The sequence below is a fragment of the Anser cygnoides genome, chromosome 1 (genome assembly GCF_040182565.1).
Source record: "Anser cygnoides isolate HZ-2024a breed goose chromosome 1, Taihu_goose_T2T_genome, whole genome shotgun sequence".
Taxonomy (NCBI): domain Eukaryota; kingdom Metazoa; phylum Chordata; class Aves; order Anseriformes; family Anatidae; genus Anser; species Anser cygnoides.
In genome coordinates this window covers 211,979,448-212,003,069 of record NC_089873.1, presented here as the reverse complement: position 1 = coordinate 212,003,069, position 23,622 = coordinate 211,979,448, and the positions used below count along the sequence as shown (strand labels likewise).

General features: G+C 59.9%; 4 protein-coding genes across 11 annotated transcripts; 3 read left to right on the top strand and 1 right to left on the bottom strand.

Moving 5' to 3' along the window:
• The first annotated feature begins 876 nt into the window (after nt 1–876).
• Nucleotides 877–8,326, top strand: LOC125180864 (erythroblast NAD(P)(+)--arginine ADP-ribosyltransferase-like). Of its 2 annotated transcripts, XM_066990101.1 has the most exons (3): nt 1,498–4,134; nt 4,499–4,537; nt 4,627–4,943. In XM_066990101.1, exons 1-3 carry the CDS (start codon nt 3,348–3,350, stop codon nt 4,707–4,709), a joined length of 909 nt encoding a protein of 302 aa, XP_066846202.1. In that variant the 5' UTR covers nt 1,498–3,347; the 3' UTR covers nt 4,710–4,943. The 2 variants fall into 2 exon arrangements, with proteins under 2 accessions (XP_066846203.1, XP_066846202.1); XM_066990102.1 differs by lacking the exons at nt 4,499–4,537; nt 4,627–4,943 and adding an exon at nt 8,200–8,326 and having other exon boundaries at nt 877–4,134.
• LOC125180867 (potassium voltage-gated channel subfamily E member 3-like) lies at nt 8,203–15,616 on the top strand. Of its 3 annotated transcripts, none has more exons than XM_048053267.2 (2): nt 8,203–8,364; nt 13,196–15,616. In XM_048053267.2, exons 1-2 carry the CDS (start codon nt 8,203–8,205, stop codon nt 13,616–13,618), a joined length of 585 nt encoding a protein of 194 aa, XP_047909224.2. In that variant the 3' UTR covers nt 13,619–15,616. The 3 variants fall into 3 exon arrangements, with proteins under 3 accessions (XP_047909224.2, XP_047909227.2, XP_066846204.1); XM_048053270.2 differs by having other exon boundaries at nt 8,224–8,364; nt 13,321–15,616; XM_066990103.1 differs by lacking the exon at nt 8,203–8,364 and adding an exon at nt 10,291–10,411 and having other exon boundaries at nt 13,144–15,616.
• A 1,494-nt stretch (nt 15,617–17,110) lies between these two features.
• On the bottom strand, nt 17,111–21,926 carry IL18BP (interleukin 18 binding protein). Of its 4 annotated transcripts, none has more exons than XM_066990106.1 (6): nt 21,827–21,926; nt 21,575–21,643; nt 21,335–21,400; nt 20,926–21,076; nt 20,572–20,775; nt 17,111–17,805 (listed from the first exon to the last, which is right to left on the bottom strand). In XM_066990106.1, exons 1-5 carry the CDS (start codon nt 21,849–21,851, stop codon nt 20,595–20,597), a joined length of 492 nt encoding a protein of 163 aa, XP_066846207.1. In that variant the 5' UTR covers nt 21,852–21,926; the 3' UTR covers nt 17,111–17,805; nt 20,572–20,594. The 4 variants fall into 4 exon arrangements, with proteins under 4 accessions (XP_066846207.1, XP_066846206.1, XP_066846205.1 ...); XM_066990105.1 differs by lacking the exon at nt 17,111–17,805 and adding an exon at nt 19,656–19,762; XM_066990104.1 differs by lacking the exon at nt 17,111–17,805 and having other exon boundaries at nt 20,229–20,775.
• On the top strand, nt 17,897–19,838 carry LOC136789664 (erythroblast NAD(P)(+)--arginine ADP-ribosyltransferase-like). 2 transcript variants are annotated; one of them, XM_066990098.1, is made up of 3 exons: nt 17,897–19,035; nt 19,400–19,438; nt 19,528–19,838. In XM_066990098.1, exons 1-3 carry the CDS (start codon nt 18,090–18,092, stop codon nt 19,608–19,610), a joined length of 1,068 nt encoding a protein of 355 aa, XP_066846199.1. In that variant the 5' UTR covers nt 17,897–18,089; the 3' UTR covers nt 19,611–19,838. The 2 variants fall into 2 exon arrangements, with proteins under 2 accessions (XP_066846199.1, XP_066846200.1); XM_066990099.1 differs by lacking the exon at nt 19,400–19,438.
• Nucleotides 21,927–23,622: the final 1,696 nt, after the last annotated feature.

The window sequence follows — 23,622 nt, the reverse complement described above, 5'->3', positions numbered from 1 at the left end:
CCTTTTCATAGTATTTTCTCCCCCTTTCCCTTTGAAGAGGAGTAGAGGAGTAGCTGTGGTGGCGCTCAGCTGCCCAGCAGGGTAAAACCACCACTAAAGCACTGGCCTTGCACTACATCTGGTATTCAGGCCCTGCATTGCGGTCACCTCTGTACCTTGGGAACTATCTCCTGGAGAACATCAACAACTTCTCTCTCTTTTTATCTCTTCTGGAAGTCAATTGGTGGAGGATATAGGGAATGGTACCTCCTCCTCCTGTCCCTATAGGCTAATTGCAGTAGCTTTTGAGTACTTTGCATGTCTGTGGGAAACCAACATAATCCTATAGCTAGGTGTCCAGAGCAGGTTTCTGTTTTTTCCTAAGGTTAAACAAATAGTTACGAATACCAACCAGGAATCTGCCCCTAGGCAGTGTGTTGGCAGGTGGCAGGGTGTGTGGGAAGATACGGGCAGGTACCTGTCACGGCTGTCTCCTCCGATGGTTTTGAACTTCATCCCTGAACAAGGGCAAAATCCTAAACAACTGAAAGAAATTTTGGAAGACGTATTCCCTGCCCCGGCAATGCTGGAGAACTCCCTCCGGCTGGCTGCAGTGTGCTGGGGCCTGGCCTGCCCTACCAAAGGGTGGTTGGCGCTGCCCAGCACCCTCAAGGGGAGCAGGAGGGCTCTGGGTCTGATGACCCGATAACAGACATGGTAGCTAAACCACAGGGCCAGCTCTCAACAGTTGCAGTCACCCCTTTAGTCAAGATGAAACAATCGAAGAGGAAGTCAGCTCCTTTAGTAAGGGAAGAAGCTCCTCCAAAGAGGTTCTGGTAGGGAGAAGCAGAAATAGAAGCGACAGGCTAATCTACAGCAGGGACATCACAAAGAAAAAAAAAAAAAAGAGGAGGAAGAAGAGACAGAAATCATAAACAAGTCAGGATCACCTGATCCCTATTCCTGGGCGAGCTGCAAGGTGTATGAAGGGATTTCAGCCGTTGTACAGGTGAGCACATTGTTGGGTGCAGCTTGGGATGCAGCGACCATGAGATGGTGGAGTTCAAGATGGAACTTGGTGGAAGAAGTAAGGCTAAAAGCAGGATTGCTACCCTGGATTTTCGGAGAGCCAACTTAGATCTCTTCCGGGACTTGCTTGGGGGTATCTCATGGCCTAGGTTGCTAGAAGGCAAAAGTGCTTGTGAGAGCTGGGCAACATTAAATGTTAAATAGCACTTCTTCCAAGCTCAGGATCGGTGCATCCTGGAGAGTAGGAAATCGGGGAAGGGGGGGCAGGAGACCTGCGTGGATGAGCAAGGAGCTCATCGACAAGATCAAAAGGAAGAGGAAGGTCTATGAAGTGTGGAAAACGGGCCTGTCCTCTTGGGAGGAGTATAGGAGTGTTGTCAGGGCCTGCAGGGACGCGACGAAGAAGGCTAAAGCCCACCTGGAGGTGAAGCTTGCAAAAGAGATAAAGGATAATAATAAGATTTTTTTTTAAATATGTAAACAGTAAAAGAAAGACTGGAGATAATGTGGGTTCCCTGTTGAACGACGGGGGTATCCTGGTAACGGGGAACGCTAAGAAGGCGGAGATACTGAATGCCTTCTTTGCTTCGGTCTTTGCTTCAAAGACTTCTCCCACGGGGCTCCTGGACCCTGGAGGGAGGAGAAAGAGTCTGGGAAGTGGAGATCTCCCCCCTGGTTGATGAGGGAGTGGTGGTTCGGGAGCGTCTGAGTGGGCCAGCAGGTCAAGGGAGGTGATCCTCCCCTCTAGTCTGCCCTGGTCAGGCCTCACCTGCAGTACTGTGTCCAGCTCTGGGCTTTCCGGTACAAAGAAGACAGGGATCTCCTGGAAAGAGTCCAGCGGAGGGCCACAAAGATGATACGGGGCCTGGAGCAGCTCCCCTGTGAGGAAAGGCTGAGAGAGCTGGGTCTGTTCAGCCTGGAGAAGAGAAGACTGAGAGGGGATCTTAGCAATGTTTATAAATACCTGAGGTGTGGGAGACAGAGGGATTTGGCCAACCTCTTTCAGTGGTTTGTGGGGACAGGACAAGGGGCAATGGCCACAAAATGGAGCCCAGGAAGTTCTGCACCAGCATGCGAAAGAACTTCTTCCCAGTGAGGGTGACGGAGCACTGGGACAGGCTGCCCAGGGAGGTTGTGGAGTCTCCTTCTCTGCAGATATTCAAGGCCCACATGGATGCCTACCTGGGCAGCCTGCTCTAGGGAACCTGCTTTGGCAGGGGGGTTGGACCCGATGATCTCCTGAGGCCACCTCCAGCCCCTACAATTCTGTGATTCTGTGATTGTCTCCTGGCTTCTCCAATGCTGGTATAATGGTGCCAATAGCCTGGAGTTAGAGGGCAGGGAACCAAGCAGCTGGGATCCCTCTCTTGGGAAGGGGGCACTGACAAAGCCTTTGGAGGCAACTCCTGTTGGGTGTGAAGGGAAGGCATCCCTCCAAGAAAGTCACCTGAGTAAGTGGACCATTACTACCAACCCTCCAAGGCAAGCACTACATACTCACCATGGTAGCAGCAACTACTGGGTGGCTGGAAACATACCTGGTAAACGATGCCACTGCCCCAAACACCATCTGGGGCCTGGAAAGACAAGGTCTATGGCGTCATGGTACACCCAAGAGAATCGAGCCCTGCAATGGGAGTCACCTCTGAAATAACCTTGTAACCCCTAGGCCAAGAGGCACGGCATTGACTGGGTGTATTACATCCCCTGTCTCCCACGAGCCCCTGGAGAGGTTGGAAGGTGTAAGGGACCGTTAAAAGCCTGTGTTACAGGCACTGGGTGCTGGGCATGGAAACACTGGGATGCAAATTTAGCAGAAGCCACTTGGCTACTTAATACCAGAGGATCTGACAGCCATCCAGGTCCTGCTCAAAGCCCCTGCACACTGTGGGAAGTCCCCGTTGTGCATGGAGGGAAGTGGCTGGGGAAGGCAGGTGGATTGCTCCTGCCTTGGGAAAAGGCAAAGCCATTTGTGAGAGCGGTTGCGGTGGCGTTTAGCTGTCCATCAGGGCAAGACCACCACAAACACCCGTGGGACTGGGACCCGCACTAACACTAAAGCAAGGGGAACTGCTAAAGGGGAATTTCCTGACGGTGTCCCTGCAGACACTTGCAACAACTGGGCAGCAGCGGCTATTCTGGGCGGTCATGGGGGGCCAGCATATAAATAGCCCACGGGACGCAGGCAGGGGTTGCTATAAAAAGCCACAGCAGGCAGCTCCACGTGTCCTGCGCACCGAGCGGAGCAGAGGTAACAACTCGCTGCAGCTCCGAGGCTGCTGGGACTGGGCCGGGGGGGACCTGTGGGTCTGCAGCCAGGCACCGGGGTCCTTCTGCGCATGGAGCACCTCGCCCTGGGCTGGGTGCTGCTGGCCAGCAGCCTGTTCGGCACCTCAGCCACTGGCAGTAAGCGAGACCTCGACGCCATCAAGGAGGTGGCGATGGACATGGTCCTCAGCTCCTTTGATGACCAGTACCAGGGCTGCAGCCGCATGATGGAGAAGGAGCTGGAGGAGCTGAACCGCACCGAGTTCGCCAGCCCTGCCTACACAGAGGGCTGGAGAGGTGCAGTGACGGAGTGGCGGAATCGATGGGGCCGTCCTGCCCGCCCGCTGGTGCTGCGGCAGGAGCAGGCGGTGGCCGTGCTGGCGTACACTGCCGAGGGGGACCTGTACCGACAGTTCAACGCGGCCGTGCGCGAGGGCGGGCGCTCCCGCGAGCACTACCTCCAGTCCTTCCCCTTCAAGACGCTGCACTTCCTCCTGACCAAGGCCCTGCACACCCTGCGGGATGCCCAGGGCCAGAACTGCCACCGCGTCTACCGCGGCGTCAAAGGCACGCGCTTCACAGCCCAGCTCCACCAGACCGTCCGCTTCGGCCAGTTCACCTCTGCCTCCCTCCAGAAGAAGGTTGCTCAGTCCTTTGGCCAGGACACCTTCTTCTTTTTGGATACCTGCTACAGTGTCCCCATCCAGAACTTCTCCTTCTACCCTGGTGAGGATGAAGTCCTCATCCCACCCTTTGAGGTCTTCAAGGTCACCAACTTCACCCGTGACAGAGACGGAAACTTCATCCATCTCCGCTCCCAGGCTGCGCGCAGCACCTACAACTGCGAGTTTGTGAAGGGTAAGGGCAGCCAGCAGGGTGGGTGCCACCGGGAGATGGCTGGGGCTGGGGCACAGCCCTGGGCAGGCGCCGCGCTCCCCGCACTCCTCCAGCCTTGGCCGCAAGAGAGCGGGGGGCCCCGTGCCACCGGCTCTGTGAGGGGAAGGGGAGCCTTGTGGTGAAGGCAACAGCTCCGTGTGGGGAGCTTCAGGAGCTCAGGGGGCTTGGGGAGCTCGCCTTCAGACCAGGTCTTCCCTGCGCATCCCTGCGCACTCCCAGATGCTCTCCCTTGGGGTTTGCAGTGGGGGCCCTCTGTGGCACTGCCAGGTCGGGGCGAGGGGCACAGAGCGGGGCGGTGCACAGATTTTGCTGGTCTCTTTGGCAGAGAAAAGGTGCAAGGAGCAGCCGTGTGTTTTCAGCGCAGGTAAGAGGCGAGCCCCCAGCCCCTTCCCCAGGCCAGCACCGTGCGTGCACCCTCCGGCGGTCATTAACTCCCTGTTCCCCCCGCCCCAGGCAGGAGCAGTCCCAGGGAACCCCCACACCTCTGGAGTCTCCTCTTGGCAGCCACAGCCCTGGCAGCCGTGGGAGGCCTCTAACCCAACTATGCTGGTGCTGCACCTCCACAAGGAAAATGGGGCAGAAACGTGAAAACACATTTAATGGAAACTGTGGGATTACGCTTTCCTCTTCCGGATGCTTTCTGCTCCAGCAGGAGCGGTGCCACCAGCCCCAGGATGCTCCGGTGGCCCTAGAACACCAGCAGAGGCTGGAGGAACCCTTTTCCTGCCTTTTCCAGAGAAATAAAAGCATTGCTGTAGGCTGGAGACATCGAGGAGGATTCCTGTGGCTCCCCACACTGGGGGCATTTTGCATGGGTGGCAGCGAAGGGTTTTCTCCAGCTCCCTCGCCAACCCTCCTGGATCCAGAGCATCCCGGACAGTGCTGCCCCGGGTCCTGCCAGGGGGCATGGGGAGCACTGGGGGCTCCTCCCCTCTCTGGGAAGCCCCCCCAGTGGCTCAGGAGCAGGGATTTGGCTGGCACCGACCGCCTCAGCCCCCAGTGCCCAGGAGCGGGCTCTGCAGAGGGGATGGACGGGGGCTGCCCCATGGAGCAGCGCACAGCACTCACTCAGCTCTGCCGGCACCGTGGGCACCTCGCCTTCCTCCTCTCCCCACGGGTGTCCCCTGCACCCCCAGCACACAGGTGACACCAGGCAGCCTCAATGCACTTTAATGAATCCCTGCTGCCCCACAACCTGCTGCGGGCAGGTCCCGGGGGGAGAGGGGGCGAGGGGCACCAGGAGCCCCGCAGCGGGGCTGTGTCCATCAGAGCAGGGCCGAAGCCGTGGGGCTGGGCAAAGAGCCCCCACAGCAGCCTCCTGAGCTGGGGGTGGGCAGGGTGAGAGCCCACCGCACCGCGGCCAGCCGGGGTCCGGCAAGGGCCGCGCTGGGGGCAGCTCCGGGCAGGGGCAGAAGGGTTTCCCCCCACGCCGGTCCCACGGAGCATCCCTTCCCATGCGGCCGGGGCAGCCCTTGCCCCGCACCGTGGGGCTCTCACCCGTCACGAGCTGCTGCCCGGTCTCAGCCCGGTCCCCTGCTCTCGGTGGGGGCCGGTTCCGGGGGGCCCCATCGCACCTCCCTGGTGTCAAGGCCATCGGTGCTCAGCACAGTATCACAGTATCACAGATTTCTAGGTTGGAAGAGACCTCAAGGTCATCGAGTCCAACCTCTGACCTAACACTAAGTACTCCACTAAACCATATCGCTAAGCTCTACATCTAAACGTCTTTTAAAGACCTCCAGGGATGGTGACTCCACCACCTACCTGGGCAGCCCGTTCCAATGCTTAATAACCCTTTCGGTAAAGAACTACTTCCTAACATCCAACCTAAAACTCCCCTGTCGCAACTTTCGCCCATGCCCCCTCGTCCTGTCACCAGGCACGTAGGAGAACAGACCAACCCCCACCTCTCTACAGCCTCCTTTAAGGTAACTGTAGAGAGCGATAAGGTCGCCCCTGAGCCTCCTCTTCTCCAGGCTGAACAAGCCCAGCTCCCTCAGCCGCTCCTCGTAAGACTTGTTCTCCAGACCCCTCACCAGCTTGGTCGCCCTTCTCTGGACTCGCTCGAGCACATCCATGTCCTTCCTGTAGCGAGGGGCCCAAAACTGAACACAGTACTCGAGGTGCGGCCTCACCAGAGCCGAGTACAGGGGCACAATCACTTCCCTAGACCTGCTGGCCACACTGCTTCTTATACAGGCCAGGATGCTGTTGGCCTTCTTGGCCACCTGGGCACACTGCTGGCTCATATTCAGCCGACTATCAACCAATACTCCCAGGTCCTTCTCGGCCAGGCAGCTTTCCAGCCACTCATCTCCCAGCCTGTAGCTCTGCTTGGGGTTGTTGCGCCCCAGGTGCAGGACCCGGCACTTGGCCTTGTTGAACTTCATACAGTTGACCTCAGCCCATCGCTCCAGCCTATCCAGATCCTCCTGCAGAGCCTTCCTGCCCTCGAGCAGATCGACACACGCACTTAGCTTGGTGTCATCTGCAAACTTACTGAGGGTGCACTGGACGCCCTCATCCAGATCATCGATAAAGATATTAAAGAGGACCGGCCCCAGTACCGAGCCCTGGGGGACACCACTAGTGACCAGCCTCCAACCAGATTTGACTCCATTCACCACAACTCTCTGGGCCCGGCCATCCAGCCAGTTTCTAACCCAGCGAAGCGTACGCCAGTCCAAGCCCCGAGCAGCCAGTTTCTTGAGGAGAATGTTGTGGGGAACGGTGTCAAAAGCCTTACTGAGGTCAAGGTAAACCACATCCACAGCCTTTCCCTCATCCACCAAGCGCGTCACTTCGTCATAGAAGGAGATCAGGTTCGTCAAGCAGGACCTGCCTTTCATAAACCCATGCTGACTGGGCCTGATCGCCTGCTTGCCCTGCAAGTGCCGCGTGATGACCCTCAAGATAATCTGCTCCATGAGCTTTCCTGGCACTGAGGTCAAACTGACAGGCCTATAGTTCCCCGGGTCTGCCCTCCGGCCCTTCTTATAGATGGGCGTCACATTGGCTAGCCGCCAGTCAACTGGGACCTCCCCCGATAGCCAGGACTGCCGATAAATGATGGAAAGCGGCTCGGCCAGCTCCTCCGCCAGTTCTTTCAGTACCCTCGGGTGCATCCTATCCGGCCCCATCGACTTGCGCACATCCAAGCTCCGTAGCAGGTCGCCAACCATTTCCTCATGGATAGCGAAGGCCACATCCTGCTCCCCATCCCCTTCCACCAGCTCAGGGCACTGGGTATCCAGAGAACAACCGGTATTGCCGCTAAAGACTGAGGCAAAGGCGGCATTAAGCACCTCAGCCTTTTCCTCATCCTTAGTAACTAGGTTTCCCCTCGCATCCAGTAAAGGATGGAGATTCTCCTTAGTCCTCCGTTTCGCGTTGATGTATTTGTAAAAGGATTTTTTGTTGTCTTTAACGGCAGTAGCCAGATTGAGCTCCAGATGAGCTTTGGCCTTTCTAATTTTCTCCCTGCACAGCCTCGCTACATCCTTGTAGTCCTCCTCAGTGGCCCGCCCTTTTTTCCAAAGATTATAAACCCTCTTTTTTCTGCTAAGCACAAGCCGCAACTCTCTGTTGAGCCAGGCCGGTCTTCTTCCACGCCGGCTCATCTTTGGGCACGTGGGGACGGACCGCTCCTGTGCCATCACGATTTCCTTCTTGAGGAGCGCCCAGCCTTCCTGGACTCCTCTGCCCTTCAGAACCGCCTCCCAAGGGACTCGGCCAACCAGCGTCCTGAGCAGCTCAAAGTCAGCCCTCCGGAAGTCCAATGCAGCGGTTTTACTGGTCCCCTTCCTGGCCTCACCAAGAATAGAGAACTCTACCATTTCGTGGTCACTCTGCCCAAGACAGCTTCCGACCACCACATCTCCCACCAGTCCTTCTCTGTTTGTGAAGAGAAGGTCTAGCGGGGCACCACCCCTGGTAGGTTCACTGACCAGCTGCGTCAGGAAGCTATCTCCCACGCTCTCCAGAAACCTCCTAGACTGCTTTCTCCGTGCCGTGTTGTGTTTCCAGGATATGTCCGGGAAGTTTAAGTCCCCCACGAGGACAAGCACCACGCAGGTGAAGTTGGTGCGCAGGTCCTGGGCGCTGAAGGAGCTGAAGAGCAGGTCGCGGCGCATGACCACCCCTGAGCCCCTCGGCTCCTCTCTGTGGGGCGAGCAGCAAGGGCTGCTTGGTGTAAGTATTAGACCTGCTTAATAGTTGCTAGTCCCAATGTCGATTGCTTTAATCTCAAGTCTGCTGTGCCTGCTTTCCAACTTGAGTTATACAGCACATTACTTACTGTATGTGTTCCCTATCGTGCTGTTTATCCTTTCCGGGCCCTGGTTTAAGATCTCTGGTCATGAGACTGACGTGGTATTTGTACTCAGCACTGTCGTTGACTCTATACTTTGGAAACCGTATCTCGGAAACTATTAACAATTACACCTATTGCCTTTTTTTTTCCTGGTTAAACCACAACAGACTTGTTCTCCAGACCCCTCACCAGCTTCGCTACCCTCCTCTGGACTCGTTCGAGCACCTCAACGTCCTTCTTGTAGTGAGGGGCCCAAAACTGAACACAGTACTCGAGGTGCGGCCTCACCAGAGCCAAGTACAGGGGGACAATCACCTCCCTAGCCCTGCTGGCCACACTGGTTCTGATACAGGCCAGAATGCTGTTGGCCTTCTTGGCCACCTGAGCACACTGCTGGCTCATATTCAGCCGACTATCAACCAATACTCCCAGGTCCTTCTCTGCCAGGCAGCTTTCTAACCACTCACTTTCTAACCACACCATCTTGTTCCCTGTCTCACCAGGGAGGAGGAGGAGGAGGAGGAAGAGGAAGGGATGCCATGAGACCTGGCTCTTCCCTGTGAGACAGAGGTTGGATGTGGCTTTCACAGGGAGGGGATCCTGCCCCTCTGCTCCGCGCTGGGGAGGCCGCCCCTGGGGTGCTCCCGGGGCCAGAGAGGCCTGGGGCTGGTGGCAGGAGCCCAGCGCAGGGCCCCGAGGTGCGGGAGGGCCTGGAGCACCTCTGCCGTGAGGAGAGGCTGCGAGAGCTGGGGCCGCTCGGCCCGGAGAGGAGGAGGCTCCGGGGGAGCTCCCCCGCGGCTGCCGGGGCCTGCGGGGAGCTGCGCAGAGGCCGGAGCCGGGCTCTCGCCGGGGGTGCCCAGGGCCAGGAGCAGAGGCCCCGGGCCCAGCCTGGAGGCCGGGAGGTGCCCTCTGGGCCCCAGGCAGCGCTGCTGTGCCGGGCGGGTGCCGGAGCCCTGGCACAGGCTGCCCGGAGAGGGGCTGGGGGCTCCTCCGCGGGGTCTCCGGCAGCCGCCGGGACGTGGGGCTGGGCGAGCGGCTCCGCGGGGCCCTGCTGGGGCAGGGGGCGAGCAGCGGCACCCAGGGGTGCCCCCAGTTTCTGACTCGACAGCATCTCCCCAAGAGCCACCCACGAGCCACCCATGGGCTCACCACACCACCTCCAAGGGGCACAGCAAGGGTTTTGTGTGGAAAGAAAGACGCAGTGGGGCTGGAAGGGCCCCAGCGTAAGGGCAGCAGGGAGGAAAACACCATTTCACAGCAGTCGGCTGAGCTCCAGTGAGCAGGGATGTGAGAAACAAAGTTGTGTTTCTGCAAGAGAAGGTGTTTTTGCAGTGGAAAATTCCTCTAACCTTGCATTTTCAAAAGTGATTGTGCAGGCAGGACAGTAGCGTAGCAGCGGGGAGTATGGTAAGCAGATAAGGGGAAGGTCCCACTGTTCCAAAATAAGGAGGATCCCTAAGAAAAACAGGAAGAAAAGTGCGAAATTGGTAAAAACAAAAATCACGGGCCCTCTAGTCATGAGAGAAGGAAAAAAAAAAAAAAGGAAAAGGAGAAATTAACAGTTGGTCAAACAAAATTGTACATCTATGGTATAGAAGTGCGTCGAGTAGGCTGAGACCCTGTAGTTCTCAGCCCATGAGGAAACAGGGGAGAAATCAGGTGTCAGGTCATAGGGAATGTAAGATTAGGATAAACTTTTACTGGGCGCTCGTGCATGCAGGACGCCCGCCATTGCGATCGCGAATAAAAGAGCTTCACAGAAGACCCTGTCTGAGAAAATTATTGAGATTTTTCTCACAGGGACGGGAGCATCCCGGGCAGGCTCGGTGCCCGCTGTGAGGGCTCGGGGACAGCAGGGATGTCCGGAGGAGGGACAGGAAAGCGTGACCGGCAGCGTGCGGGGAGGGAAGCGCGGGATCCGGCTGGGTGGCTCTCCCGGCCCCATAAAACCTCTTGCATCCGGGCTCGGGGGCCACGGAGGGACCTGAGGGGCTGGGGACAGGCTGGTGGCCCTGTCGGGGCTGGGTGGCTTTGGCAGGTGGCTCTGCCCCAGGAAGGGGAGGAGGCTGCGGCACTCCCAGTCGGCTGGCGGCCGCGATGCTGGAGTGGTTTTACTGGGGTGGGCAGCAGAGTTCCGCCTCAGCCGCTCTCTCACTACCCCTCCTCAAAGAGAAAGGAGGAGAAAATACGACACAAAGAGCTCAAGGTTTGAAATAAGGACGGGGAGATCACTCGACACTTATCGTAACGGGCAAAACAGACTCGGAGTAGGGAGACAGTAAGATTTATTGCCTATTACTAACAAGCTAGAGCAGTGAGAAACTAAAAGCAAACCAAAAACACCTTCCCCCCCCATCCACCGTCTTCCACCTCCTCCCCCCTAGCAGCTCAGGGGAGCGGGGAATGGGGGCTGCGGTCAGGCCATAACATTTCATCCCCACCTGCTCCCCGTGGGGTCCCTCCCACGGGATGCCGTCCTTCCCGAACTGAGCCTGCGGGGGCTGCCCACAGGCAGCAGCTCCTCAAGAACTGCTCCCACACGGCTCCGTCCCACGGGGTCCATCCCCCAGGAGCAAACTGCTCCAGCACGGGTCCCTGTGGTGGTTTTACTCAGGTGGGCAGCCGAGTTCCACCACGGCTGCTCTCTCAGTCTCCTTCCTCAAAGAGGAAGAGGGAGAAAATACGACACAAAGAGCTCAAGGTTTGAGGTAAGGATGATTTAATTAAAGGGAAAAGGGAGAGGGGAAAAAAAAAAAAAAAGCAACGGCCATGCAGAAGCACAGAGAGAGGAAAAAACGTTACTCTCAACTTCCCATCAACAAGCGATGTTCGGCCACTGTGAGAAAAATCTCAATTTTCTTCAGACAGGATCTTCCGTGAAGCTATTTCATTCGCGACTGCAATGGCGGGCGTCCTGCCAATTAGGAGCGCGTTTTAGTAAACACATCATAACCTTTTATTCCCTACTACCCGACGCCTGATCTCCTCCCCTGTTTCCTCGTTGGCTGAGCACCACAGGTTCACAAGCTACTCGATGCTCCTCTATACCATATATGTACTTTTTTTTTCCTTTAACCCTTCAATTTCTCCTTTTTCCTTTTTTCTTTTTTTTTCTTTTTTCTCCTTTCTTATGTTTTGAGAACCTGTGATCTTTGTTTTACCGTTCTCACATGGCTCATCCTGTTTTTCTCAAGCTTCTACCTTCTTTTGGAAGAGTGAGGCCTTCTGCTGTCCACTTATCTACTCAGCATTTCTCCTTGTTATGACTACACAACTACCTTGGAATACAGAAAATGAGTTCTCTACTGCAAAAACACAACTTTGTTTCTCACAGCCACGTCCTGGGAATCAGGGCCTCGATGCTCATAGCAGCTGTTTGGGAGGACAGACGTCTTTATAACGAGAGCTGCCCCCCACCCCCCCCTTTCCCCTTTCCCACCTTTTGTTGCTGAGCGTGACACTCACGGCATGGGATATCCCTCTGGTGGGTTTAGGTCAGCCGCCTGGTGACGGCCCCTGCCCACCCCCTGCCCACCCCCAGCCTGCTGGCTCTGGGGGTTGGAGGAGTCCCGGTGCGGTGCCAGCACTGCTCAGCAGCAGGCACAGCACCGCTGTGGTACCAGGGCTGCTCTAGCTACACGTGCAGAGCACAGCGCTGCATGGGCTGCTGCAGGGACATAACTCCGTCCCAGCCAGACCCAGCACAGATGCTCCAGTCCCGGCTCAGCCTGGCGGCCATGCAGGCACCAAGAGCACCCGGTGAGTGCGACCCCCCCCTGCTTCCCACCCGTACACCCCCCGTAATGTGGGGACGCCCAGTGCTGCACCCTGCTGCGGGGCTCTGCGTGTGAGAAGGCCGCAAAATCCCCCAAATTCAGGCTCTCCCCTGATTTACAGGTGTTTGCAATGACAATGGGGTCCAAGGGTGCCCCCCAGCACCTTCCCCTTCCTCACAGCTGGCCGAGGGAATGCACCTCACGTTCGGGGGACCCCTTTTTTTTTGGGGGGGGGCTATCTGCCTGTGCAGGCAGAGGGCACATGGGGGTGTACTGGAAGAGGGGCCCTGTGTCCTGGGGGGGCTGGAGGGGATCTGGGACACAGCCTGTGTGTAGGGATGGAAATTGCAAGGGATTTGGGGCAGCAACCCCTCGGGATGGGTCCATGGGGGCATGCAGGGATCTGTGCCCCCCTGGCTAGGGCTGGTTGGGGTGATTGGGGTCGGTGTGTGGCAGGATCAGTCCCAGAGCTGTTGTTTAGGGCGGGGGACCCCGGTCAGGTCCTGGCAGGGGCTGCAGCTGGAGCCAGCGGGACCCCCAGGCATCCCTTGGGCACAAAGGTGACACCAGCCCAGGGAGGTCCCTGGGGTCGGGACCTATTTCTGCAGGGGAAGTGCCTGGCTGGGTCTCGTCCGTCTGTCTGTCCATCAGAGGATGTCTGACAGGCATCTGTGCACATCACCGGGTGCTCAATCCAGATTGCCTTCAAGTGGCTTTCTTCAAAAGCATTAGATGCCGTTACTCAGATTTTGGGGGGATTTAACTCGATGAAGGGAGCAGCACCGAATTAACACTGCTTTAAGTCTTGGGAGGGCACGGGTGGACCTGAGCTGGAGGTGTGCTGGGTGCCCCCAGCTCCCGTGGGTGCCAGCTCTGCACCAGGGCTCTGCCGATGGGGACGGGGCTGGATTTGTTTGTTTTTTTTTTCCTCCAGCAAAATATTCCTGGTCCCCTGCTCCTTGCACTTCAAGGACCATTTTGGGGCTCATCCCTGGGTCCATCTCCGGCCCCATCCCAGGACATCCCCACCGCGGGGGCTGACAGCACCCCCTCGCGCAGGCTCGGCGAGGAGATGGAGGATGACAACCGGACGGAGCCGTGGCACCGGAGCCTCCAAGCGATGCTGGATGCCTTGAACCAGACGCTGCATGGGGCCATCCTGCGCCCTGCCACCCCACGCAACGCCAGCGCCCGCGCCAGCCGGGACGACAACGCCTACATGTACATCCTCTTCGTCATGACGCTCTTCGCCGCCACCGTGGGCAGCCTCATCCTGGGCTACACCCGCTCCCGCAAGGTGGACAAGCGCAGTGACCCGTACCACGTCTACATCAAGAACAGGGTCTCCATGATCTGAGCCTGGCCCCGATGCCGCCTGCAAAGCCCCGTGGTGCCCAAGGGGTGCTGAGCCCCCCCGGTGCGGGGCAGGAGCTGGGCTCCTTGTGCCTGGTACGACCCGCAGGCAGGTCCCGGCGTCGCAGAGCCATCCCGGCTGGGGACATGGGGACACGGGGAAGGCAGAGGCAGCTCCTTTCCCACCATTCCCATGCCCTGCTGAGTTTGGCAGGGGCTGTAAAGGAGGAAAAATTGCCTCTTCCCCGCTCAGACTGGCCAGCATCACCCTCCAAAGCGTGCTGTGGGGTGCCAGGAGCTTAGTGACGTGGGCTTGCAGGTTTTCCTGGTGCTAAAAGCTGTCATTTTAGAACGGTGTTGGGCCACCCTTCGCTGGCGGGGAGTTAAAGGAGATGCCGGTTCCCGAGGGCTTGCGTCTGCTTCTTCTCCGAGCGTGGTGCTCCTGGTGCCCCTCGATGGCTCTGCGGCGGCCAAAATTGCTTTGTGATGGGACTTGCGGGGTGATTTGGCACCGCAGCCCGATCCCACACCCAAGACGCTTTCTCCCCGGCCGGCCAGCATCGCTCCAGCCTCAGGCGCATGCTGCGAGCCCGGCCGGAGGCACCCGGCTTCGCGCGCCCCCGAGGGTCCTGCCGGGCTCTGGCCGATGATGCCCGAGCTTTTCCTGCTTCCTTCCTGCGGGGTGCTGCCGGCTGTAGCTTTGGCCTTTTGTACCGCAGCTCCCAAATGTGTTTTCCAAGGGGCAAGCGCGTAGTGGCAAAAGGGAAGGGGATGGACTCGGGCCCTCCTGGGCTCCTTGGCTTCATCCCCGCAGTTGAAGCAGCCGGGTTTGGGGCTGGCCCACGGGGTGGCCGGTGGCCAGGAGGGCGAATGTCCCCGTCCTTCCCAACAGGCTGCCTGCCAGGGCCGGCGTGGGGCAGCACCAGCCACCCAGCCCCGGCGCCCGGAGCGGTCCCTCGGACATCTTAATCTGCTTATTATGGCTTAATTAATGTCTAATTGCTGCCAGACCGGCTGGCCCCTAGGGCACCTTCCTCCTGCACTCAAACACTGCTGCGGCACCTGCACCCACGCCCGCGCCGCCAAACCCTGACCCAAACCACAGCATTTTGGGGAGAGCCGGCAACCTCAGCACCCGGGAATTTGGGATTTCCCATGCCTTCAGCCCTGCTCTGGGCACGAAACCCGATGCAGGGTTTTGGGGGGTCCCTGGTGGGCTGCGTTTTGGGGGCGGTTGCCATTTCTGGGCTGGGCACGTGGTGCAGGAAGGGTTTCTGCCGGAGCAAATGCCACTGCTGTCCCTCGGCACCGGGTGCCCGGCCCAGGCAGGAGGGGGCTCGAGAGGCTTCGCCGTGTTTGCCTTGTGGTTACAGTGTTGGGAAAGGGAAATAAGCCCTTTATCTGCAAATAACTCAGGGGAAGCAGACCGGGTGGGCACAGCTGGTGACTTGCTGAAAACGGACTCCGCAATCAGTAGGATTGTAAAGTAGGTATGTTCATTCAGTGCTGGGCGGCACGGGGGGTAGTCCCACCAAAGTCGTGCGCACCCTAACGCGGCAACTTGCTTTGGTTATATGCAGTAAGGAGTTACACATGCATGAAGTTTCCCAATACGCCTATACATATGCATAACCTAGCTCCGTTTGTATTAAAATTAGCTCCGAGAAGTCATTTCGATAAACTCCTCCCATCTGTGCTTGCGCAGTGCCTTCTGGTGGTGGGCGCTGAGGGTCGTGAGGATGAAGTAAGATGTCTTCATCAGGGTTGAACTTTTCACCTCGTCTCCTTGCGCATGCTCTCTGAGCCCTTGGTCACAGTCCGAGCCCTAAGGTTGGTTTGATCCAGTTCTCAGGGTCCCAGGGGCTCCTCTTATCTGGAGGCCTAAGTGCAGCACAGGCACAGGACATCGCAAATGTGGCACATATTAAGCAGTGAGCGTTGCCTACATATTCATTCTTAATCAATCGCTCTCTAGTTTCTAACCCCATGTCTCACCGGGATGAAATCCTCCTCCTCCGGGTGGATTTGTGCTCTGTTTTTCTCCACCTCCACGGTGTTTATCCTCCTCTCACACCCGGAGCACGGCTTGTGCCAGGGCTGGCATGGGGGTCCCAGGATGGTCGGCGCGGTACCAGGTCACTGAGGATGCTAACACGACTGTATAGATGGTTTTTATTTCTGCTTTGCAGTGACATCACCCTGTGCTCAGCCATTCTTCAGCTGAAAAGCACTGAACGCATTGGTAGGAGCGAAATACGCGCACCATTGTTCGGGGGTACGCTACTGAGACGCTGCAGACCCAGCCCTGCTGGGCTGACGGGTACATTTAACCGTCTTTACCCCTGCACTGCGTAAATGCAAACCCCAAACAGGAGCTGTGTGTTATCAGCAAGTCTCTTTTAACTTGCATTATTTTGTCTGCGTTAAAAGAAGGCTCTCATTTTGGGGACACAGGCAGTTATCTGCCGTTCCGTAGCTGCAGTTATGCTACATGGGGGCACTCTGAGTTTCAGAGCAGCACGGGGAGCAATGCCTTTCCCTGAAAACACACACACACAGAGCTGCACATATGCACATGTAGATGTGTGTTTTGGCTAGGATGAAGTCATTCCCTCCAGCTGAGCCCCACCACGGTCCCTGCTGGCGCTGGCAGCTCCCAGCACAGGAGATCCTGCAGAGAAGTTTCAACCCCTCAACAGTGTGGTTATTCCCACGAAAGTAATAACACACAAAGATTCTTATCTTCTATGAGGCTGCTTTATCTTTCTTCAGGGAAATAACCATGGAGGATCACCGATAACTGAAGGACTGATAATTCTCCTATTTAAGTATCAGCGATTAAGGTCAAATCCTGCTTTTAATTGTGGCTAGGAAGCTGGAGCACTGATAACGTGGCGTGCGGGCATGGCTGTCACCGTTTTGTGTGAAACTGCTTTATGAGATTCAGGGTGCCATATAAAGAAACAGCCTGCTTGCTCTGATGGCAGAAAACTACTCTTCAGAATAATTTAAAGCTCTCATTAAGAGCATAAGAAAAAAAATGTAGCCACGAATGGAAGCATTTGAAATATGAAGTTTAATTTTAACGGTCTCCCTTACTGCCTGTCCAAAGATCTACAGAGTTCTTGTAAGGAACGTTCCTGCTTGGCAGGCTTTAGAGAGGCATTTAACATAGGCATTGTCCTTTTTGTGGGAAAATGAAGTTTTTGTAGACTGGAGCTGCTGTTGTGCTGGGCTCTGGCCGTTCCTTGAACACAAAACACAAAGGAGCAGAAAAGAGCAGCAAAGATATGAAGAGCAGAAGCTGTGCCTCGTGTTGACTATCATGTGCAAATTCCCTGAGGGAGCCACCCTTGTCAGCTATTCTGAGATCTGGAGAAGTGTGCCGGCATCTGGCTGCTTGGGACACTGCTTTAACTGGGCTCGGGATCACACCAGCGCTGCTAAGGATGTGTGAGAAACACTCTGCAGCCAAGAACACAGGCTCAGGCAAGGATCTCGGTGAAGTAGCATTTTTATTTGCGATCGCAATGGCGGGCGTCCTGCAAGCACGAGCGCCCAGTAAAAGTTTATCCTAACCTTACATTCCCTATGACCTGACACCTGATTTCTCCCCTGTTTCCTCATGGGCTGAGAACTACAGGTTCACAGCCTACTCGACGCACTTCTATACCATAGATGTACAATTTTGTTTGACCAACTGTTAATTTCTCCTTTTCCTTTTTTTTTTTTTTTTCCTTCTCTCATGACTAGAGGGCCCGTGATTTTTGTTTTTACCGATTTCGCACTTTTCGTCCCATTTTTCTTAGGGATCCTCCTTATTTTGGGACAGTGGGACCTTCCCCTTCTCTGCTTACCATACTCCCCGCTGCTACGCTACTGTCCTGCCTGCACAATCACTTTTGAAAATGCAAGGTTAGAAGAATTTTCCATTGCAAAAACACAACTTTATTTCTCACAGCACCCACCCCCGGGCACCCCCAGCCTCCAGACACCCAGCAGGGCCGGGGGGACCCTGGGCTGGAGCTGCCCCTTGCCATGAGCCCCTCTGCTGCTGCTGCTGCTGCTGCCCGCAGGTGCCCTTGCAGCCCTGGGGCTGCCCTGTACTCACAGAGGCATCCCCTCGTGCACGGCCCCATCCGGGTGCAGCTTCTCGATGAAGGAGACGTTCAGGACCAGGTTAGTTTTCTACTGCAAAAAAACATTTTACTTCAAATTGTGTTCTACTGCAAGAACAAAACTTTTCTTCTCACACCCTTTTTTTCTCTTCCGTTTTTTTGCCTGGGCCTGCCCTCTTCCTTCCATGGCTGCCTCCCTTCCCAATATCCCTCTCCCTTTCCCGTAAATGAGAACAAAAGGGACCAGGGAGCGTCCCCACCCCAGCACTAGCACCATTTGAAGCGGTGCCGGGGCCACTGGCACGGTGCCCACAGGTGGCCCCGACGCCCCATGGGAGGGCTGCATATAAGTAACCCATGGGACGTGGGCAGGGGTTGGAAAACAACACAGCTCCACGCGTCCTGCGCACCGAGCGGAGCAGAGGTAACAACTCGCTGCAGCTCCAGGGCTGCTGGGACCGGGTCGGGGAGGGTCCTGTGGGTCTGCAGCTGGGCACCGGGGTCCTTCCGCACATGGAGCACCTCGCCCTGGGCTGGGTGCTGCTGGCCGGCACCTTGGCTGGCACCTCAGTCACTGGCAGCAAGCAGGACCTCAGTGCCATCACGGAGAAGGTGATGGACATGGCCCAGAACTCCTTTGATGACCAGTACTGGGGCTGCAGATACAAGATGGAGGAGAAGCTGAAGGAGGTGAACCGCACCGAGTTCCAAAACAAGACCTATGCGGACACCTGGGGAAGAGCAGTTGAGAAGTGGCAGAGTCTATGGGGCAACTCAAACCAGCCGCAGGTGCTGCGGCAGGAGCAGGCGGTGGCCGTGCTGGCGTACACTGCCGAGGGGGACCTGTACAAACAGTTCAACGCGGCCGTGCGTGAGGGCGGGTGCTCCCGCGAGCACGACCTCCAGTCCTTCCCCTTCAAGACGCTGCACTTCCTCCTGACCGAGGCGCTGCGCACCCTGCAGGAGGCCCAGGATGTTCAGGACTGCCACACCGTCTACCGCGGCGTCAGGGACATCCGCTTCACGGCCCAGCTCCACCAGACCGTCCGCTTTGGCCAGTTCGCTTCCACCTCCCTCAAGAAGGAGGTTGCCGAGACCTTTGGCCAGGACACCTTCTTCTTTGTGTACACCTGCTACGGTGTCCCCATCAAGGACCTCTCAACGTTCCCTGGTGAGGAAGAAGTCCTCATCCCACCCTTTGAGGTCTTCAAGGTCACCAACGTCACCCGTGACACAAACGGAACCTTCATCCATCTCCGCTCCCAGGCTGCGTGCAGCGCCTACAACTGTGCGCTGCTGAAGGGTAAGGGCAGCCAGCAGGGTGGGTGCCACCGGGAGATGGCTGGGGCTGGGGCACAGCCCTGGGCAGGCGCCGCGCTCCCCGCACTCCTCCAGCCTTGGCCGCAGGAGAGCGGGGGGCCCCGTGCCACCGGCTCTGTGAGGGGAAGGGGAGCCTTGTGGTGAAGGCAACAGCTCCGTGTGGGGAGTTTCAGGAGCTCAGGGGGCTTGGGGAGCTCGCCTTCAGACCAGGTCTTCCCTGCGCATCCCTGCGCACTCCCAGCTGCTCTGCCTTGGGGTTTGCAGTGGGGGCCCTCTGTGGCACTGCCAGGTCGGGGCGAGGGGCACAGAGCGGGGCGGTGCACAGATTTTGTTGGTCTCTTTGACAGAGGAAAGGTGCCAGGAGCAGTCCTGTGTTTTCAGCGCAGGTAAGAGGCGAGCCCCCAGCCCCTTCCCACGGCCAGCACCGTGCGTGCACCCTCCGGCGGTCATTAACTCCCTGTTCCCCCCGCCCCAGGCAGGAGCAGTCCCAGGGAACCCCCACACCTCTGGAGTCTCCTCTTGGCAGCCACAGCCCTGGCAGCCGTGGGAGGCCTCTAACCCAACTATGCTGGTGCTGCACCTCCACAAGGAAAATGGGGCAGAAACGTGAAAACACATTTAATGGAAACTGTGGGATTACGCTTTCCTCTTCCGGATGCTTTCTGCTCCAGCAGGAGCGGTGCCACCAGCCCCAGGATGCTTCGGTGGCCCTAGAACACCAGCAGAGGCTGGAGGAACCCTTTTCCTGGCTTTTCCAGAGAAATAAAAGCATTGCTGTAGGATGGAGGCATCGAGGAGGATTCCTGTGGCTCCCCACACTGGGGGCATTTTGCATGGGCGGCAGCCAGGGGTCTTCTCCAGCTCCCTCGCCAACCCTCCTGCATCCAGAGCATCCCGGACAGTGCTGCCCCGGGTCCTGCCAGGGGGCATGGGGAGCACTGGGGGCTCCTCCCCTCTCTGGGAAGCCCCCCCAGTGGCTCAGGAGCAGGGATTTGGCTGGCACCGACCGCCTCAGCCCCCAGTGCCCAGGAGCGGGCTCTGCAGAGGGGACGGACGGGGGCTGCCCCATGGAGCAGCGCACGGCACTCACTCAGCTCTGCCGGCACCGTGGGCACCTCGCCTTCCTCCTCTCCCCACGGGTGTCCCCTGCACCCCCAGCACACAGGTGACACCAGGCAGCCTCAATGCACTTTAATGAATCCCTGCTGCCCCACAACCTGCTGCGGGCAGGTCCCGGGGGACGAGGGGGCGAGGGACACCAGGAGCCCCGCAGCGGGGCTGTGTCCATCAGAGCAGGGCCGAAGCCATGGGGCTGGGCAAAGAGCCCCCACAGCAGCCTCCTGACCTGGGGGTGGGCAGGGTGAGAGCCCACCGCACCGCGGCCAGCCGGGGTCCGGCAAGGGCCGCGCTGGGGGCAGCTCCGGGCAGGGGCAGGAGGGTTTCCCCCCACGCCGGTCCCACGGAGCATCCCTTCCCATGCGGCCGGGGCAGCCCTTGCCCCGCACCGTGGGGCTCTCACCCGTCACGAGCTGCTGCCCGGTCTCAGCCCGGTCCCCTGCTCTCGGTGGGGGCCGGCTCCGGGGGGCCCCATCGCACCTCCCTGGTGTCAAGGCCGACGGGGCTCAGCACCACACAGGTGAAGTTGGTGCGCAGGTCCCGGGCGCTGAAGGAGCTGAAGAGCAGGTCGCGGCGCAGGACCACCCCCGAGCCCCTCGGCTCCTCTCTGCGGGGTGAGCAGCAAGGGCCCCATCAGCACCCACCCCCGGGCACCCCCAGCCCCCGGACCCCCAGCAGGGCCGGAGCTGCTCCTTGCCACGAGCCCCCCGCTGCTGCCCACAGGTGCCCCCGCAGCCCCGGGACCCCCTGTACTCACAGCAGCATCCCCTCGTGCACGGCCCCGTCCGGGTGCAGCTTCTCGATGAAGGAGCCGTTCCCCAGCCAGTAGAGCAGCGTGAGGTCGGGGAGGCTGCTCACGGCCTCGCAGGAGATCTTCACACCGCAGCCTGCGCATGGGGGGAGATGGGCTGGGAGCGGGGGGGTGGCAGTGATCCTGCTGTGCAGCCCCCCCCCGTGCCATCCCCGGGGGTCCCCGTGGGAACAGCCCCTACCTCACCCGCACCCCAAAAGCCCCCGCAGAGCCTTCCTGGGCTCCCCAAGCCCCAGCTGCAGGGGTGCGGGAGCCGACCCCCCCCTCCCCTCCCAAGGATGAGGGGCGCAGCCCCAGCTCAGCACGGGCTCCCCGCAGCCCCTGTCCCCAGGCTGTCCCCGCGGGGGTCACTTACCCAGGCGGGGGTGCTCTGCCGGCATCCGCAGGGTGGTGATGCGGGGGGGCTGCAGGACCATGGCAGCTGGGGGAGCGGAGCGGGGTGAGGGACAGGAGCTGCCCCCAGACCCGGTCCCCAGGGCGGGACGGAGGGCAGGGTCCCACGGGGGGGCAGGGACACGGCTGCTCCCCGGCCTCGGGGGGGGGGACACAGAGGCAGGGGCCGGTCCCGGCCCCCCACCCCCGCGGCCCCGCTTACCTGTGCTGCGGGAGGCCACGGCCCAGCAGAGCAGCGGCAGCAGGAGGAGGGCACGGGGCCCGGGGGGGCCTGCGGGCAGAAACGGGGCTCAGCGCCCGGCACCGGGGTGGGCTCGCCGGGACGCGCCCCCCCAGCCGGGCACGGCACCGGGCGGCATCCCCGAGCCCCCGCAGCTCCTCCCGGGCACCGGGGCGCTCCCCCCGCCCCGGGTCCCCCCGCCCCGGTGCCCGCCCGGTCCCGCAGCGGCCGCACCGTCGGAGCGGGGGCACGGAGCCATCGTGCGGCAGCTCCGGGCGCGGGCGCTTTATGGGGCAGCGGCCGTGACTCACCGGGAGCCGCCCCCGGCCGCGCCCGCACCGGGCTGGGCATCCCCGGGCCCCGCATCCCTGAGCCCCACGGGCCCCGCATCCCCGCGCCCCTCCTTTACCGGGACCCCGCGCCCGCCCCGTGCCCAATGTCCCCGTCCCAAATGTCCCCGTGTCCCCCATGCCCCATGCCTATCCCGTGCCCGGTGTCCCCATGCCCAATGTCCCCGTGTCCCCCATGCCCGCCCCGTGCCCAATGTCCCCGTGTCCCTAATGCCCCATGCCCGTCCCACGCCCAATGTCCCCGTGCCCAATGTCCTCATGTCCCCCATGTCCCCATGCCCAATGTCCCCGTGTCCCCCATGCCCATCCCGTGCCCAATGTCCCTGTGTCCCCCATGCCCCACACCCGTCCTGTGCCCAGTGTCCCTGTGCCCAATATCCCCGTGTCCCCCATGCCCCATGCCCGTCCCGTGCCCAATGTCCCCGTGTCCCCTGTGCCCAATGTCCCCATGCCCAATGTCCCCATGTCCCCCATGCCCCGCGTCCCCCCCATTGTCCCCAGCTGCCCCCCAACCGCCCTGGCCGTGCCCTGTGCCCCCTGCCCCATGCCCCTGCCCGCCTCATGGGGCCGAGCCTCGTGGTGGTGTCGGGGGGCTCCAGGCCGGTCCCCACACTGTGCCCTCACCACCCGGGGGAGTTGGGCAGCCCCGGGCACCATCTCCCACTGTGCGCCCCTCGGGGGTCCCTCGGGGGGTCCCTCGCAGGCAGCAACCTGCACGCAGCCGCTCTCAGCCCGGCACAGCGAGACCCCGGCTCCCACCCCAGCCCTGAGCCCCCTGGGTTGAGCTGGGGGCTTCGGGGCAAGGAAGGGCCTGGGCTGAGCCGCGCGGGGGCAGAGGGAGGTGGGCAAAGCCCGGGGGACGCAGAGTCCCGGCCGGGGCCGTGTCCCCCTGCCCTTTCGCCTGGTTCACGGCCCGGGCCTGCCCTCCTTCCCGCTGTCCCTCTCCCTTTCCCGTAAACGAGAGTGAAAGGGACCAGGGAGCGTCCCCACCCCAGCGCTGGCACCGTTTAAAGCGGTGCCAAGGCCACTGACCCCACAGATGGCCCCGATGCCCCACGGAAGGGGTCAGGGAGCAGGGGGGTGCTTCCCCACCCCGGGGGGGGGGGTGGATCCTGCACCCCGGCTGCAGCCCCCCCAGGCTCGGGGAGGGCAGGAGGCAGCGGGGTGGGGACGCGGGGACACCCGCGCCAGGGGAAGCACATCCCAGTGGGTCCCTGGGGGCCAGGCTCTTCCTCGCTCAGGGAAGAGGAAGAGGAGGAGGAGGAGGAGGAGGAGGAGGAGGAGGAGGGGATGCCCTGAGCCCTGGCGCTTCCCAGGGAGACAGAGGTTGGAGGTGGCTTCCACAGCTGCATGCTGGCACTCGTCCCTCCCGCCACGGGGGGACAGAGGAGGAGGAAGGTGACCACTGAGCCCCAGGGGACAGCAGAGGCCAGGACACGGCTCGGCGCAGCCCCTCTGCCCGCAAGGAGCCAGGAGCAAAGCCCCCGGCAAAGCACAGAGCGCTCCGAGCCTGGCGCTGACGGCAGCAGGGCTGGGGCTGGGGGGGACCCCGCTCACAGGCACGGGGACAAGCGGGAGGGGGGAAACCCCTGGGCCTCTGCCCCCCGCACATCCCCAGGCACGGCCCCGTGTCTGGGACAGGGACCCAAACCCTCAAGCCAGGGTAGCTGCCTGCTCCAA